At 47.3% G+C, this 17,533-nt stretch overlaps 1 protein-coding gene across 1 annotated transcript in view; it reads right to left on the bottom strand.

The window, feature by feature from the left end:
* The window catches only part of LOC147662030 (RNA-binding protein 33-like), a 123,537-nt gene that overhangs the window by 31,235 nt on the left and 74,769 nt on the right, over positions 1 to 17,533 (bottom strand). Inside the window, exon 3 of the mRNA XM_086951171.1 lies at positions 7,500 to 7,545. Coding sequence (XP_086807297.1) covers positions 7,500 to 7,545 — 46 coding nt within the window. The remainder of the gene's footprint in view (positions 1 to 7,499; positions 7,546 to 17,533) is intronic.

Below are 17,533 nucleotides of genomic sequence, written 5' to 3'. Positions count from 1 at the left end.
GTCCTTTTGAAAAGGTTCCTATAATTCTCATGCTAGGATGGGTACTCACAATTTCGGAAATGTGCAAATATCTACTGTTTCTAAAATCTATATTTTGTTCTAATTTCAGTAATACATAGGCGTCTTTCATACCGATTTTTCCATGTATATATTTTCCCAAATGAATTGCTATATACCCGGTACATAATAAAAAACCATTGCAAGACACTGCTCAGTTATTGGCTCTGGGTTAGTCGGGTTCTTGGTGAACCTACAAGTCCTATATATCCCCACAACCAGAAAGGTCCAGCGGATGTAACAGTATATTACTTTCATACAGTTGTCATAATTAGGAGAAGTTAGAGGTGAAAACGTTGACACAAATGGCTGTTTTCTTCAACTATTTTTTAATTTTTCCTATATTCAACTGTTAGTTTCTGAAATGACCCCTTGCTGAATTCAGAATTTTGTCTACTTTTCTAACATGTATAGCTTTCCAGGATCCATTATTGCTTTCATACCCATTTCTACCATTAACTGGAAGGAGGCTGAAAGTACAGAAAATAACAACAAGCATTGGAAATGCAATAGGTCTCGCAGCATTAGAGTTAGTGCTTTTAGAATTGTTTATGGGTTTTTTTGTAAATCTTTAGCATTTTTGTTTCCTGTAGCCAATGCTAAAGAATTAAAAAAAAAAAAAGCCATAAACATTTCTAAAAGCTCGAACTCAAATGCTCCGAGACCTATTGCACTGTGTGAGGGTGAGGGGTTGAGGGTGAGTGAGGGTGGGTGAGGGTGAGTGAGGGTGAGTGAGGGTGAGTGAGGGTGAGTGAGGGTGAGTGAGGGTGAGTGAGGGTGAGTGAGGGTGAGTGAGGGTGAGTGAGGGTGAGTGAGGGTGAGTGAGGGTGAGTGAGGGTGAGTGAGGGTGAGTGAGGGTGAGTGAGGGTGAGTGAGGGTGAGTGAGTGAGGGTGAGTGAGTGAGGGTGAGTGAGTGAGGGTGAGTGAGTGAGGGTGAGTGAGTGAGGGTGAGTGAGTGAGGGTGAGTGAGTGAGGGTGAGTGAGTGAGGGTGAGTGAGTGAGGGTGAGTGAGGGTGAGTGAGTGAGGGTGAGTGAGTGAGGGTGAGTGAGTGAGGGTGAGTGAGTGAGGGTGAGAGTGAGGGTGAGTGAGGGTGAGTGAGGGTGAGTGAGGGTGAGTGAGGGTGAGTGAGGGTGAGTGAGGGTGAGTGAGGGTGAGTGAGGGTGAGTGAGGGTGAGTGAGGGTGAGTGAGGGTGAGTGAGGGTGAGTGAGGGTGAGTGAGTGAGGGTGAGTGAGTGAGGGTGAGTGAGTGAGGGTGAGTGAGTGAGGGTGAGAGTGAGGGTGAGTGAGGGTGAGTGAGGGTGAGTGAGGGTGAGTGAGGGTGAGTGAGGGTGAGTGAGGGTGAGTGAGGGTGAGTGAGGGTGAGTGAGGGTGAGTGAGGGTGAGTGAGGGTGAGTGAGGGTGAGTGAGGGTGAGTGAGTGAGGGTGAGTGAGTGAGGGTGAGTGAGTGAGGGTGAGTGAGGGTGAGTGAGGGGTTGAGGGTGAGTGAGGGTGAGTGAGGGTGAGTGAGGGTGAGTGAGGGTGAGTGAGGGTGAGTGAGGGTGAGTGAGGGTGAGTGAGGGTGAGTGAGGGTGAGTGAGTGAGGGTGAGTGAGTGAGGGTGAGTGAGTGAGGGTGAGTGAGGGTGAGTGAGGGTGAGTGAGTGAGTGAGGGTGAGTGAGTGAGTGAGGGTGAGTGAGTGAGGGTGAGTGAGTGAGGGTGAGTGAGTGAGGGTGAGTGAGTGTGAGTGAGGGTGAGTGAGGGTGAGTGAGGGTGAGTGAGGGTGAGTGAGGGTGAGTGAGGGTGAGTGAGTGAGGGTGAGTGAGGGGTTGAGGGTGAGTGAGGGGTTGAGGGTGAGTGAGGGTGAGTGAGTGAGGGTGAGTGAGTGAGGGTGAGTGAGGGGTTGAGGGTGAGTGAGGGGTTGAGGGTGAGTGAGGGTGAGTGAGGGTGAGTGAGGGTGAGTGAGGGTGAGTGAGGGTGAGTGAGGGTGAGTGAGGGTGAATGAGGGTGAGTGAGGGTGAGTGAGGGTGAGTGAGGGTGAGTGAGGGTGAGTGAGGGTGAGTGAGTGAGGGTGAGTGAGTGAGGGTGAGTGAGTGAGGGTGAGTGAGTGAGGGTGAGTGAGTGAGGGTGAGTGAGTGAGGGTGAGTGAGGGTGAGTGAGTGAGGGTGAGTGAGTGAGGGTGAGTGAGGGTGAGTGAGGGTGAGTGAGTGAGGGTGAGTGAGTGAGTGAGGGTGAGTGAGGGGTTGAGGGTGAGTGAGGGTGGGTGAGGGTGAGTGAGGGTGGGTGAGGGTGAGTGAGGGTGAGTGAGTGAGGGTGAGTGAGTGAGGGTGAGTGAGTGAGGGTGAGTGAGTGAGGGTGAGTGAGTGAGGGTGAGTGAGTGAGGGTGAGTGAGTGAGGGTGAGTGAGTGAGGGTGAGTGAGGGTGAGTGAGGGTGAGTGAGGGTGAGTGAGGGTGAGTGAGGGTGAGTGAGGGTGAGTGAGGGTGAGTGAGGGTGAGTGAGGGTGAGTGAGGGTGAGTGAGGGTGAGTGAGGGTGAGTGAGGGTGAGTGAGGGTGAGTGAGGGTGAGTGAGGGGTTGAGGGTGAGTGAGGGTGAGTGAGGGTGAGTGAGGGTGAGTGAGGGTGAGTGAGGGTGAGTGAGGGTGAGTGAGGGTGAGTGAGGGTGAGTGAGGGTGAGTGAGGGTGAGTGAGGGTGAGTGAGGGTGAGTGAGGGTGAGTGAGTGAGGGTGAGTGAGGGTGAGTGAGGGTGAGTGAGTGAGGGTGAGTGAGTGAGGGTGAGTGAGTGAGGGTGAGTGAGGGTGAGTGAGGGTGAGTGAGGGTGAGTGAGGGTGAGTGAGGGGTTGAGGGTGAGTGAGGGTGAGTGAGGGTGAGTGAGGGTGAGTGAGGGTGAGTGAGGGTGAGTGAGGGTGAGTGAGTGAGGGTGAGTGAGGGTGAGTGAGTGAGGGTGAGTGAGTGAGGGTGAGTGAGTGAGGGTGAGTGAGTGAGGGTGAGTGAGTGAGGGTGAGTGAGTGAGGGTGAGTGAGTGAGGGTGAGTGAGTGAGGGTGAGTGAGTGAGGGTGAGTGAGGGTGAGTGAGTGAGGGTGAGTGAGTGAGGGTGAGTGAGGGTGGGTGGGTGAGTGAGGGTGAGTGAGGGAGGGTGGGTGAGTGAGGGTGAGTGAGGGTGAGTGAGGGTGAGTGAGGGTGAGTGAGGGTGAGTGAGGGTGAGTGAGGGGTTGAGGGGTTGAGGGTGAGTGAGGGTGAGTGAGGGTGAGTGAGGGTGAGTGAGGGTGAGTGAGGGTGAGTGAGGGTGAGTGAGGGTGAGTGAGGGTGAGTGAGGGTGAGTGAGGGTGAGTGAGGGTGAGTGAGGGTGAGCGAGGGTGAGCGAGGGTGAGTGAGGGTGAGCGAGGGTGAGCGAGGGTGAGCGAGGGTGAGCGAGGGTGAGCGAGGGTGAGCGAGGGTGAGCGAGGGTGAGTGAGGGTGAGTGAGGGTGAGTGAGGGTGAGTGAGGGTGAGGGTGAGGTATTGAGGGTGAGTGAGGGTAGAGGGTGAGAGAGGGTGAGGGTGAGTGAGTGTGAGGTGTTGAGGGTGAGTGAGGGTGAGGCGTTGAGGGTGAGTGAGGGTGAGTGTGGGTGAGGGTGAGTGAGGGTGAGTGTGGGTGAGGGAGGGTGAGGGGTTTAAAATGTTACTCAACAAGTGATTAAATTGCATCCTAAAGTACGTAACAGCTTTTTACTAACAGAGCCCCTTCTATCACTCAGAGTAAAATATTTATTGAAAAGTTGCAATTTGCACTTAGCACAAAAAAGTCTATGTGCACACTTATAATAAAAGGTGCCCCTCTTTTATTATGTGCATTCCGGTGATGATAAGGTTTTTTTCAAGCACAGCAGTGAACTGAAAGAATTTGCTGCAGTGGGGGTCAGAGCAGAAAGTCAAAGCATGCCGCCCGCGGCTGACGGGAGCGGCGCCAGCACCTCTGCGTGTGCCGTGGAGGAAAATGCCTGCTGAAGGGGGTGAGCAGTACTACTGGCAGGCCGTTCCCAGAGTATGGGTGAAAGAAATCCGTGCCCCAAGAGGTGTATGCCAGCAAGGTACGTTCCCAACCCAAGCGGAAACGAAGACCACAGAAAAGTAGCGAGATCTGGGAGTTTCCGAAAAGCAACTCCTGCCCCTTCTCCCCACCAGCGTGGGTAACGAGCGATACAGCGACGGGGCGAGGAGGGAGACAGACGATGGGCCGGTATAGCAGCACGAGTGGCACAGGAAGACGAAACAACGCCTGCCATTCCTGACGCCGCAGTGGAAGGCCAAATTGCTGGGGGGTAGGGCAGGGGAGGGGGCGGAGCGGGGAGAGGGAACAGACGGAGGGAAGGCCAGATAAGGGGAGGGGGGAGGAGAGTAGGAGGAGGAGAGTAGGGTTTGCAGTTTGGTGACTAAGTTGAGGATGGTCTGGCCACTTCCTCAATGAGTCTGTGATCCGTGCTATTTAGTTGTCTATTCTATGATTGCAGGAGTCTGAGCTGGACGTTTTCTTGCGAAATTGTTGGTTTATATGTGTGGCGTCATTACACTGGCTTGTAAATTACCGTTATTTTCTCCTCAAGCGAAAGGATCGGCGACACGGCGGGCAGGGGAGGGGGCGGAGCGGGTAAAATAAACAAACAAGACGGAGGGAAGAGAGGGGAGGGGGGAGGAGAAATGCGACACGGCGGGAAGGGGAGGGGGCGGAGCGGGTAAAATAAACAAACAAGACGGAGGAAAGAGAGGGGAGGGGGGGAGGAGAAATGCGACACGGCGGGAAGGGGAGGGGGCGGAGCGGGTAAAACAAGCCGGACGTGCACGCGCTTTTAAGCTCAATGCGCATGCGCATTGAGCTTAAAAGTCACGGGCACTGCAAGGAATCGCCACAATTCCTTGCAGTGGATAAAGAGTGGATAAGCCCCCATAGTCTCGCTTGCTCGATGCGCATGCGCATCGACAGGCGATACCTAAAAATAGGCTATGTACCAGAAAAATGCCAAAACGGTGTAAAGAATTTAGGTTTTCTGACAAAAGTCTGCTTGTCCCTGAAAGCGGGGGAAATTGTGATTTCAGCACTACAACCCCTTTGCTGATACCATGTGCAGGGAAAAAAAACAGACGCTTTCATCTGTAGCCCTTTTTTCACATTCCCCCCCCCTCCCAAAAATTTAGCTATATTTTGGATAATTTATGGGTCCCCTCCAGGGGAATCCACAAACTCTGGGTACCTATAGAATCCCCATGATGTTGGAAGGAAAGGATGCAAATTTTGCATGGACACCTTATGTGGTCAAAAAGTTACAGGGGCCCAAGCGCGAACTACCCCAAATAGCCAAAAAAAGGCTTGACACGGGGGGGATATTTAGCAGCAAAAGGGGTTAACTTGATTATGAACAATATAGAAGTGAGATTGGTAGAAATGCATACATAAACTATTTGGAGCAGTCGACCCTTGCTGGTCGTCAAAGGTGAAAGTGCTGGAATTTCTGCATCTTTAAAGAGGCCTATCTGTAGAAACCCCCTGATGCAGAAAACGTAAGTAGCAAGGCATTATTAAGAAACCACTGTTCTTCCTGAAATGTTCTGCAGGAAGCATCTTCTATAAAGGTATATCTTCATTCCACACAAGTTCATCCTCAACAGCTGCACTTTATGTATTATACAAGAGTAAGACTGTGAAAAAACAGATAAAGATGGACAGCAGAATGACGGACAGAAAACAGGGATATTTTTCATAACTATCAAAACAGACCAGAGAAAACATATTAGATTATGGATCGATTAGATATCTTTACTTGCAATCAAAGTGATCATGGTGATTAAACAAAGGCAGATAGCCTGGGATCACCTGACCACTGAGGTCGTGCTCGGAGGACTGAACAGAAGAAAGTCCAGAGAAGGCCACTTACACTACTAAAGGACGCCATATGAAGCACGAGAAAGCTGTGGGTAATTGGTTTGGATATTTTAATTTCTGCAAATGATAATTTAAGTCAAGATGTCCACATGAGAGAGGGGGCCTGCAGGAACCTATAAATAGTGAAACTTATTTATGCTAAACTCGCACAATGCCAAAGAATGAACACATGCAATATTGATGAAACAAATATCGTTTAGAAAACTAAAAACGTTTATAACAAAAAAGTGTTGGCAAAGCAAATAGGCCTGGCTTTTTTTTTTTAATAAGTGAAAATGTTTTTCATTCAAAGTTGTGGGGGTGTAAGGGTTCAGGTCAAGGGTCAATGTGTGCTTAATAGGGTGAGTTTGGAGATGGATTTGTCAGTGCCTCTGAGCACGCATGTGACCTTGTGAGGTTTGATTGGTAAATTAATGGATCAACCCTACTGTCAGAACAGTTGTGCTACTCTTTTCCTGCATGGGGTGTGCACATGCATGTAAATAAATGGACCACATCAATTCAAACCCAAGATAACCCTCAAATCATTCTGCCAATGCTGTAATTCTATGGCAACACCTTAGGACCAGGTCCGCCCATCAGGATGTCGCATGGACCCAATGTGGAGCAGCCTGATATGTAGCTGTGGGAAAGCTGGAGAACGAAGGTAGGAGCAGAGTAGCAACACAGACTAAACTGCTACTTTAGAGGACCAACGCAGCTGCACTCGTTTAACCGCAGCTCTACCCTTAAGTTATTAAATGTCTGTTACAAGAGGAGAAAAGCATCAAAAAGGGAATACAACAGCAGATAACCACCTTTTGATGGTAAACAAGTTGACTGCTAAAATGGACATTGTCCATCTAGTCTCAGAGAGGAAAGGCAATCCAATAACCCAAAGTTCTTGCATTATCAATAACAATGTGAGTTAATTTAAACCAAATATGTATTTGACACGATTTTAATATTAAGACCAGATGCAGTGACGCATACTAACAATTTGGTATGGTCTTATTAAATACCAATTGACAAGTATTAAATGGCTATTGTTACGCAGCTGCTGAGCAATTGCCCTGTGTCATTTATTTTTGCAATAAATGTTATATTTTTGCATGATAGCACAGAAGATACACTTAACTAGCGAATCAAGCTCTTTGCCTGGTTGCAAGAGATTCCTCTGCTTCCGCTAGTGTGCCATGAATCCCACCAGCTGTAATCCTGCATATGGAATCCTTCACTGCTATAAACTAACAAATCACAAAATGGAATATATCATGACTCAAACTGTGAACTATTTTACTTGTGGTAAGGCCTGATCCAAAATAGTCACCGCCCTCCCAATATGTACTGAAATGAGATCTACGAGACCTATAAAGCAGTCTATATTCAGACACAAATACCTTACTCATTATTTTGAAAATGTAAGCAGTGGTGCTGGGACTAAGGAATGTCACTTCGATTAAGAAAAACTTTCTAGATGTAAACATTACAGCAATTCTATTCTTCCAAAGACCCTAACATGCATCCCCAAAAGCAACAAGTAACCAGAATCTTAAAGGCTGTTTTGTGCTTACCTTATTGCCAGATAGCAAATCTTCCTCTAATAAGTCATCCAGGTCACTAAAAGTAAAGCAACAAGTATAAAATATAAACATTTGACACGAAATATGAATAAGCTTGTAAGCACCAACACAAGGTTATATAATTGTTTTTTTACCGATGAATCAAGACAAATTGAAAGGAATCTCAACAGTTGTTTTTTTTGATTTCACAGTGGTACAGTCGTCTTCACCACATCTATAGAAATGATTAGGAACAGTGTGAATTTAACACAAGCATACATATATTTGGTTAAAATGTTGCCACGATGACCCAACAATGCTATGATGTGTTTCATGTTGGCACTTCCCTACTCACTTCTCAGTACTAATGCTATACTTCTACTAGTGTCCCTCTACACACTAAAAAGGTAGAAGTTCCGTTCTAGTGTTGTGAACTTTTCTTCTTTCACGTGAGCTAGTCTGGCTAAAGAGCAGTGTGACATACAATTCAATTCAATAAAAGTCTTTATTTCGATTATTCATCATAAAAGACAAGAACATCCAATATTAAAACAGTACTCCTTTACTTAAAATGCATTAATTTAAAAAATATTAATAAAAAATGACTGCTCCAGATCATCATAGATTAATAAATAAATATAAGTGCAAGTTAAAACGGATCTTAAAAGTAGATTCGATCAATAAAAACAACATGCAGTCTTAATTTCAACAACGAGTGCTTAAAAAGGAAACAGGTTGTCTACCTTACGATAACAGGGCAATAAAGATCATAACTCATACTCCTATAAAGTAGGGCACATCTTTACTCTATATACTACTTTTACCCCCCCTTTTTGTTGCGACTGGCCCATGCCCAACTCAAAAACTTTGTCACACCAACCACAGTGAGGGCGGTGGTGTCTGATTTTAGGATTCTTCTCACAGCCATCGCTGACCTTGTATTCATGGACATGCATACTGGTTTAAGCCATTTAATCCTAGGCAAATGATAAGCAGGACAAGCAAATAGAAAGTGATCTATGGTCTCGTTGTGTTCCTGACAAAATATGCACTTGTCACATCTAGCAGGATTCCATTTACTTGTAAAGCATCTTAGTGGCAGCGTGCCTATTCTGAACTGGTTGGTACAAAAGGGGGTGGTGATGGACGGAGCATCTGAACCAATTAAACACTCACACCCAGTCAACAGATCTGGGTTTAATCCATCACCGTTCTTTAGCCCACTCTGCCACCCCAGTTCAGACATGGACATATGCAAATCAGTCTGACCATGTGCCTCATGAGAACAGTCCAGCCCAAACTGCCAAGCCATGCTTTTCCTGAACCGGAAACAAGTTTCAGAGGACCGGTTTCTGGCATTTCAGCCGTCTTTAGCCCGACTTGCTTGAATGCAGTGGCAAAATGAGCACGGGACTCACGTCTGAGCATACCCTGCCAACTTATGGCGAACAAAACGGTACAAAAGGGGGGCCACCGGACTCTTCTCAGATCATTGGTGACAGTGACAGCTTCAGTAACAAGATCACCTTCCCTAAGTTTTGCACAGCAAAAGCTTCTATCATTAATTTGTAAAACTAGTGGATTGTGGTCACTTTCCGGCCTCCTCCGGACCTCCAAGTCTAGAACAGAAGGCCAAAATTCAACATTAATAAGAATGTAGTCAATACGGCTACTATTTCTACCATTATCGAAGGTATTTGCGCCTCGGTCCATTTTCCTATGGGTTGTAAATCTAATTGGGGGATGCCCCATAGCACATCCTCATCTTCGCTGAGCCTACCGTCTTCTGAGTCCAGTGAAGTGGGTCCAGTGAAGTGGGTGCCGGGTGGTGTGGGGCGGGATGAAGTAATCTAGTGGAACTATTGAGGGCCTATGAGGGGAGCGAGAAACAGGAAGGCCCATAGAAGGCCCCCATAGAAAGCCAGAGATAAAGAATACATTCCCTGCCTGTTTTTGAACCGCTATTAAAATTATAGAGTATTGGTAGTCATTAAGAAGAAGCACACATGGGAAACAAGGACTGGGTGAGAAGGGAAGGGGGGAATGCCAGTAGGGAAAGTGATGGGGGGGGGGGGAGGGGAAGGACGCCAGTGGTGCACACGCAAATGGTGATCACTTTCGCGGCCGCTTTGATGTTCTCAGTGGCTGTGCGGCTCACCGAGAACATCAAAGCGGCCGCGAAAGTGATCACGCAGGCTGAGAAATGGTGCGCGTGCCCAGCGCACATGCACTGTACCCAATCAGCCTGCAGACTTTGGGAGAAATTTCAGAAGCCCCTTACTTAATATCTTGCAGAGCATCGCTTACGCGATAGCTAGGCGAGACCTAAAAATGTAATAAGGGACTCTGTTACTTGATGAACCATCTTGGTGACCACCCAATGAGAATGTTAATCGACTAAAACAAAAGTAAAACATTTTATCACACCCTAATGATTAATTGGACCAATAATGTCTAGAGCCAATTTTTTTCATGGTTTGGCTGTAATGACAACTGGTGAAATAGGAGCTTTGTGAAGAATTTTAGATTTATCGCTATTTGCACATATGGAGCAATTCTTTACTTTGGCTTCAATCATGGAATCCATATTGGGGAACCAATAACGTTACGTTACAAGTGACTTGGTAAGGCTCCTACCCAGATGACCTTCATGGGCAAGGTCAATATTATGATTTCTCCCCTTCATAGGAGGTATGATCTTACCATTCCTGAGGATGAAGTTATTTTAATTAATTTCACATCTAATTTCCAAATAGCTTTTGATGTCGTAATCCACTTCATTTTTATTTGGTCACCCCTGTAGAGTATTCAACTTAAGTTTGGCAATACCCCATCTTCTAAACTAGCTGCCCACATTCATCATTGGTAAAAGCCAGAGAATTAACTACCAGAACAGGATATTCAGATGTTTCAAACTCCTCCATCCACTATCATTTATCCCAAACCCCATACCACTACTATAATCCCCAAAATAATCCTTTCTAGACTCTCCCCTACTCTACCCCTCCTTGCATCATCTGACACCTCTTTTACTATACCGATCCCCCAAAACAAACCTTTCTAAACTCTTCCCTCTTTTCTACCCCTCCCCAACCCTTCTCAATCCAAATAACTGACTAACATATCCACCACTAGAATTACTGTCATGTTTCACGATAGTTAGTCAACACTAAGCCTGATGGGTTCCGGAGTAGCGTGCTACTTGTGCTTCAAAACCCCATCAGGGGTAGCAAGCACTATATAAATACAAACCTATTTCCCTTCACTAGCCCGCCACCTACTCTTCTCTACTCAAATAACTGAATAACATATCCCTTATTCAAATTACTTCATATTTTACTATACTAATTTTCAACACTAATCCTTTATGGGTTCCGGAGCGTGCTACTCGCCAGAAAAGCAATTTAACACCCATCAGGGGTAACAAGTGCTATATGAATGCAAAGCTTTCTTCCCCTTTTATCCCTCCGCTATCCTTCTTACTCCAAATAACTGACTAATATCCACCACTGAAATTACTTTCATATTCCACCATATTAATTCACCACTAATCCTTTATGGGCTTCCTGAATAGCATGCTTCAACACCCCATCAGGAGTAACAAGCACTATATAAATACAAACCTTTTTTCCTCCTCTATCCTTCTGCTATCACTCCAAATCCAAATAACTGACTAACCTATCCATCACTTAAAAAGTATTTGCATGTTTCACTATACTAATTCAAAACTAATCCTCTATGGGTTCCGGAGTAGCGTGCTACTCACCGAAAAATCGCTTCAATGCCTCGTCATGGGTAGTAAGGGCTATATAAATACAATTACAATACAATAATGTCTAAAAGAGCTCGCCATAAGAAGACTGCAGCAGTATTTTGACTGCCCTGTACATAATTTTGTAACAAAAGCTTCCTAAACACAGTACCCATTTAGTAATCCGGAGGTACTGTTGCAAGACCCTTTGGTTGAGAACATATAGATAAGGGGTTAGAGGTCAGTGCAAAAATCAAACTGAACGCCCCACAAATAAAATTGAAAGTGATTAACAGCCCAGAACCATGCAAGGGCCTCTCTTTTCACAACAGACTAGTTGGACTCTGACTTGCTTAGAGCCCGGGATGCGAATGCCACAATTCTCTTCTTCATCTAGGATTTGAGTAAGCGTAGCACCTAGATCTCTATTCCTGGCATCCGTCGTAAGTATGGTTTTTCTATTTTGCTCAAAATTGCACAGATAGGGAGCTGACAAAATGTTTTTTTTTAGATTTTCAAAACACAGCTGATGGTCTTCACATCATTTGCAGTGAACATGATTCTTCAATAGGACTCTTATGCTGCAAGTAAGATCTGCAAAGTTTTAAACATATTTTGCCATAAATTCAGCTAGACCTAAAAAGGATTTTAGTTTGTCCTAGTTTCTTGAAGCATTTGCTTTCTTCACAGCCTCCAGTAAGCAAATCTTGCGGTTGAAGCCATCTTTGGAAATGGAATGCCCCAAGTACTCAACGCACTCACGCCTATCTAGCACTTTTCCTTACGCAGCGTGAGCCCTGCTACCCTGAGTTTGTACAGAACTACTCTTAAATATTTATACGGCTCTTCCACTGAGTCACAATACATCAGGACATCATCTTGGAAGCATAGAGTTTTAGGAACCCTATTCTAAAATGTGCTGCATAATTTTCTAGAAGACGACGGCAGCAGACACCAGCCCGATGAGCATCCTACAAAACATAAAATATCCCATGGGAGTGGTGAAAGCGGTCAACCCTCTGAATTCTGGATGTAACTCCACTTGATGGTAAGCATTGGAGAGAACTAAGACCGTGAAACACACAGCTTCTCACATGGTTCTTAACATCTCATGAATGCGAAGAAGAGGGTGTCTATCAAGATTACGTTAATCCACACATAACCTTATGTCATTAATCTGGTTCTTCTAAGCAATCACATGGGGGCTAACCACGCCAAGCTTTCTATTGGCTGAATGATAACCATGTATTTTTAATCTGTAGAACTCCTTTTCTAAGGGTTCTTTTATAAGATGGGGTATAGGTCTGGCTTTATACAAGGCAGGCTTAGAGTCTGAAATTAATTAAATTCTATGTTGAAAATCTTTCAATAAACCCAAACCATTGAAGAGTTATGGGAATTCCTTACAGATCTGTTCACCACAAATGGAATGGTTAACAACCAAGACTTGCTCTGGGTTATTATGATCCAATTTATTTCCCCGAACAGTGTTTCTCTATTGAAAGGTGTGTTCATGATGTTGTTCTGAACCTCAGTTTTGAAGCCCGAGATCCTGAGCCAGGCTTGCCTTCTCTCTGTGATGCCTATAGCCATCAGTCTGCTGGATGTTTCAGCCCCATCCAAGGCGGTCTTCAGGCACGAGTTAGCAATGCTTTTCCCCTCTTACACAAGGTGTGATGCCCTCTGAAGGTATTGCTCTGGGAGGTGCTTGAGCAATTGGCCGATCTCATCCCAATGCTGGTATTGGTGCCTGTTCAGGAGGGCGTTGGAGTTAGCTATCCGCCAGTGCATTGCGGCGTTCCTCTCAATTTTTCTGCCCGTCAGGTCCATCTTCCTGCTTTCCTTGTCAGGTGGTGGCCCAGATGTTGTTGAGACGTTGGCCCTTCTTCTGGCCTTTGCCGTGATTATTGAATCTGCTGCGACGGACCCCTTGATGTAAGGAGGGTCCTGGGAGGAGAATTTGTATTTCTTCTCTGTCCTCGGTGTGACTGATCTGCATGTAGCCAGGTCTTTGAACGCTTCCTTCCCCTGGTCCGTGATACTTTTCAGCATGGGCAAGAACTGGCTTCTTGTCTGCGTGGGGAGCAATGTTTCCAGCAGGAAGTCTGCTTTAGGCTTCTCCTCTTCCAGCTTAACCCCATAAGTTGCTGCTGCCTTCCTGACGACCTCATTGTATGCCCCAATGTCATCCGGCAGTGAAGGCCTCGAGGGGTATGTCTCCACAGCCTCCTCCGGGTTTTCGGCCTCGATGTCCTGGCATTCCAGGTCTTGGGCCGTCGAGGATCCTGAGCCGTAGCTTGACTGCTGCTCCCCATATTCACCCTCTGTGTAATAGAGGTCCTCTTCCTCTTCGTGTTCCGAGGGCTCCGGAGTTTTCGGCGGCTCTTCGACGTCGAACTCCTCGTGCTCCTGCACCTCAGCGACGGCCGTCACTGGCTTCGAGGGGATCCTGAAACTTTTCATCTTTTCCTCGAAGTCCTTCTTCCTCTGAAGGATGTTCTCCATCTCGGCCTCGAGCCTTCTTTTCTTCCTCTCCAACTGTGCGGCCTGCTAGTCGTCGAGCGTTTCGGCTGCTCTCTTCAACGGCGTCATCGACGTCGAAGCTTTTTTCGGCACCTTCTCCTTTGAAGTTTCGGGGGCTTGCTTCGACGACCTTGGCTTTTCGCCGGTCTTCGGCGCCCGGGAGTCCTTCTCGAAGGATCTGCTGGGCTCTTTTTCGGAGGATGCAGCTTCGGTCGTCAAAGTTTTCGGCGCCGGTGCTCTCTTCGAGGCTCTGGACTCTGATTTTCGAGAGTCTGCCTCAGGCTTTCGAGGCCCTGTCGAGGTTTTCGGGGTCGTAGACTCTCCTACCTTGTCAGACGTTTTCTTATTGGTCTCTGCGACCGTGAAGTCATCTGGACCTTCGGCGATGTTGTCCTCGTTGTCGGTGGAGAGGCCCAGTTCGTAAAGCGTCGGGCCTGGCCTATGCCCTGCATCGTGTAGTGAGCTATCCTCTGCTTCTCTCGAACCTGGAGTGTCTTCGGCTTGAAGACGGAGCAGGCGTTGCAGCCTTTGCTCTTGTGGTCGATTGGCGGGCAGAGGTTGCAGACCGGGTGCTGGTCCTTCTGCGCGAACTTGTGGTGGCAGTTTCTGCAGAATTTAAAGGGTGTCTTGTACATCCCTGCACTCAGGGGCCCCCCTGTGTGCGCATTCTCCGAAGGACGTCGGAGATCTCTAGGTTCTTCCCCTTCTTCGTCGTCTCCTCTCTAATGGTCTTCTTCTCCCAATCTTCTCAGGTCTTTTCTGTTGAAAAGTTGCTGTATTTTCTCCTTTTCTCCTCCAAAACTTCCGGAGCTTCACGCGACGATCCAGACCCAACGGCGGAAAAAAGAATCTGAAGATGGCACCCAAGGGTGGGAGCTTCCGCAGGAAGCATGCCGACGTCACGGAAGGAACACCAAATGGTGGGACATCGACGCCCACCTGGGCTACAAAAAAAAAAAAAGAAAAGACTACGATTCCGGGCCCAACCACCAGATTGCGGAATAATGCACAGCATAGCGAATCCCGAAAGATTCACGCTGCAAAATGTATACTTCCTGAACAACATACATCTTGCCCACGTGGTGTGATTCTTGAGAGATATGAAGGATTTGAACATGCCCATGTAAGGAATAGCATCTTATTGTAACCACTAGGAGCAATGTCAGGATCAAGAAGGTTCATCTCTTATGTCTGTTATTTTATTAAATTCAGTTATATTGCTAAAAGTAAATAGAGAGCATGAATCAGCATATACTTTGAATGGACTACCCTCAATGTGAATATTGCGCCAATGGTAATTGATAGAATGAATCACGTTGTCATCTTTTATTTGTAAAAATTATTTTTAACAGCTTGTTTTCCCTTTAGATGTGGTTGTCAATTTGTTTGTCATTTCTGGATAGATCTGCACACTCTCACAAAGTGACTGTTCTTGTTACACTTCCTGCAGGTAGCTGTTTTTGTCTGGCAGTTTGGTGAATTGGCCAGATGATTGCTACTACCACATCTGAAGCATCTAAATCTGTTGTTCTCCCCATCATTCTAGATCTGGAAATAGAGCACAGTCACTGTACTTAGCTGTGCCTCTCAGCGTGAAGAACAACCTGACAAGCCTTTAAATGTCAAATGTCGTTCCCTTTATATTGTAACATATGACATGTGCGTATTCGCACCTCACCAGACTGTTAAGGGTTTTCGCGTCACCACGAGGTCTTAGCCAACCTCCAATCTTGCACCGAACACGCCACTGTGAGGAATACCTTTGAGCCGTGATAACCAGCCCAGGCACAGAGGCTCCGCTAGCATTGCAAAGCAGATCAGGTGGCCTCAGACTGCTGCTCGATGTACACTGGGTTGCTTAAGGCCGCACTGGTCACGTAGCACGAGCACCGCGTACACCTCTGACCCATACACAGCCGCCACACGGTGCCGTGGGCGGCAGGAAGACACCAGCTTGTCACCTGTGTTGTGTTGGGACGCAGATGCACTGGTGCGGGCCGCCACCACTTGAACAGGGGAAAAATGAATGGCGGCCCTGCAGCCTGGAACAAATGATGCAGAGTCATGGTAATGTTTAATGCTCTGCCCCGGCCTGGGTCTTCATACTGACGACACACCCGGCCGGGTTGTATTCATTTATTTCGCACCACGTGGTGCAGGCCAAACATAACCACAGTTAGCCCACAGGGTCACAAACATCACACCCCTGACCTCGGGGCAATTTACATTAACCCATGATGCTCCAGTTGCATCACTGGAGCGACACAACACCATGCACGTACAAGAGTCAACATATTTGTGCCATCACCATTATGTTCGATCCTCTTTGTGTAAACACTTACTTCACTAAGACTAGCTCAGACAGCAGCCTGCTCAGCGTTTGGTGTCATGTCCAACCAGCAGAGTGGTCATTGCAGCGGAGCCGCAGCATTTTGAAGTTCTAACCTGGGTGCACCCAATTCCCTCTCAAGTAGTGGTCATTGTGCAATGGCTAGGGCTACCGGTCAATGGCCCACACCCCATATCAGGGCCAATGGGAGGCCATCGAGATCACAAAAGAAACATTTGTGAAGCACAAATGGCAGCACAGGCAAAAAAATACAGAAATATGGGCGCATCAGCAGCTTGGCGATTGCCACTCGTCCCAGCCAGGGCCGAGGCAGGGAGACCCAGAACAGAGCACACCGCACCATCCATATTGCCCTCAATCAATCAATGGATGGGCTACCTTAGCTCAGCTCGCTGGATCGGGGACTGTCGGGCTTGCGGAGGTCCAGTTATAAATCCCTATAACCCACCACAAAGTACGGTAGTAGTCTTTAAACGCGTCATTGATGTTCGCCTGTGTGGTGGCCATGGAGTCAGACGCGTTTTATGGCTCCAATCGGAACGCACTGCTGGTCTTCCTTGACCAGCCCTGCCAATAATGTGCTCGATTGGGCACCCTCCACATGCAAAATAATCAGGCGGTGCTTGTACTCATGACGTCCTAGCTCGTCTCTGCTTCCATGTGCCACTCGCGCAGGTGCCGGAGAAGCTCGGCTTCAATCTTCTGGGCAGCCACTGCTCTCTCCAAGGGGCGCAGCTCCCTCTCCACCTTAAGTATTTCTTCCTGCAGTGTCCATCGGACTCCCTTCATGATTTAGCCATGCAGAGAACTCTTACCACTACCTTATGAACACCTATGGACATGCTATGGCCTTGAGGGAAGTAGATCCCTTGTTAAGATCAAAGCATTGGGTAACGCATGGAGGGTCCAATAATACATTAGTTTGGAGGCGCATGGTAGGGATACGTACGCACGGTCGGCCCCACTGCAGGGCAACCTGCAGTGGGCAATGGTCTGAAAGGGTGTGGGCCAGATATTCCAATTGGACAATCAATGGACCCAAGTGGTCGGTGCAGAGGAATAAGTCCATCCTAGCATGGAGATTGTGGACCGGTGAATAGAATGAGTGTTCATGGCCTGCAGGGTGTCTTTGTATCAGCCAGGATCAGAAGTGCTGCCTTGTTCAAGCCCCTGCTGTCACAAAGGGGATGGGCGGGTTGGAGAAGTCCCAGTGCACATCTGAAAAAAAAAATTTAAGTTGCCACCCCACAGGGTGGGTACCATTAGGTTGTGGAATAGCGCAGGGGTGAGAGCAAAAAAGAAGTCAGCTTGATTGGAGTTTGGTGCATTAGTGTCAGCTGTGCCCCCTCTAGAATCACATGTCTACCCAATCATCTGTGCTCTCTCTCTCTACCACGTATGGATCCCCTGGTGCTATCCATA

The sequence above is a fragment of the Lissotriton vulgaris genome, unplaced genomic scaffold, assembly GCF_964263255.1.
Source record: "Lissotriton vulgaris unplaced genomic scaffold, aLisVul1.2 SCAFFOLD_1338, whole genome shotgun sequence".
Taxonomy (NCBI): Eukaryota; Metazoa; Chordata; class Amphibia; order Caudata; family Salamandridae; genus Lissotriton; species Lissotriton vulgaris.
The sequence above is the reverse complement of the archived record's forward strand: the minus strand, read 5'-3'. Positions and strand labels throughout refer to the sequence as shown.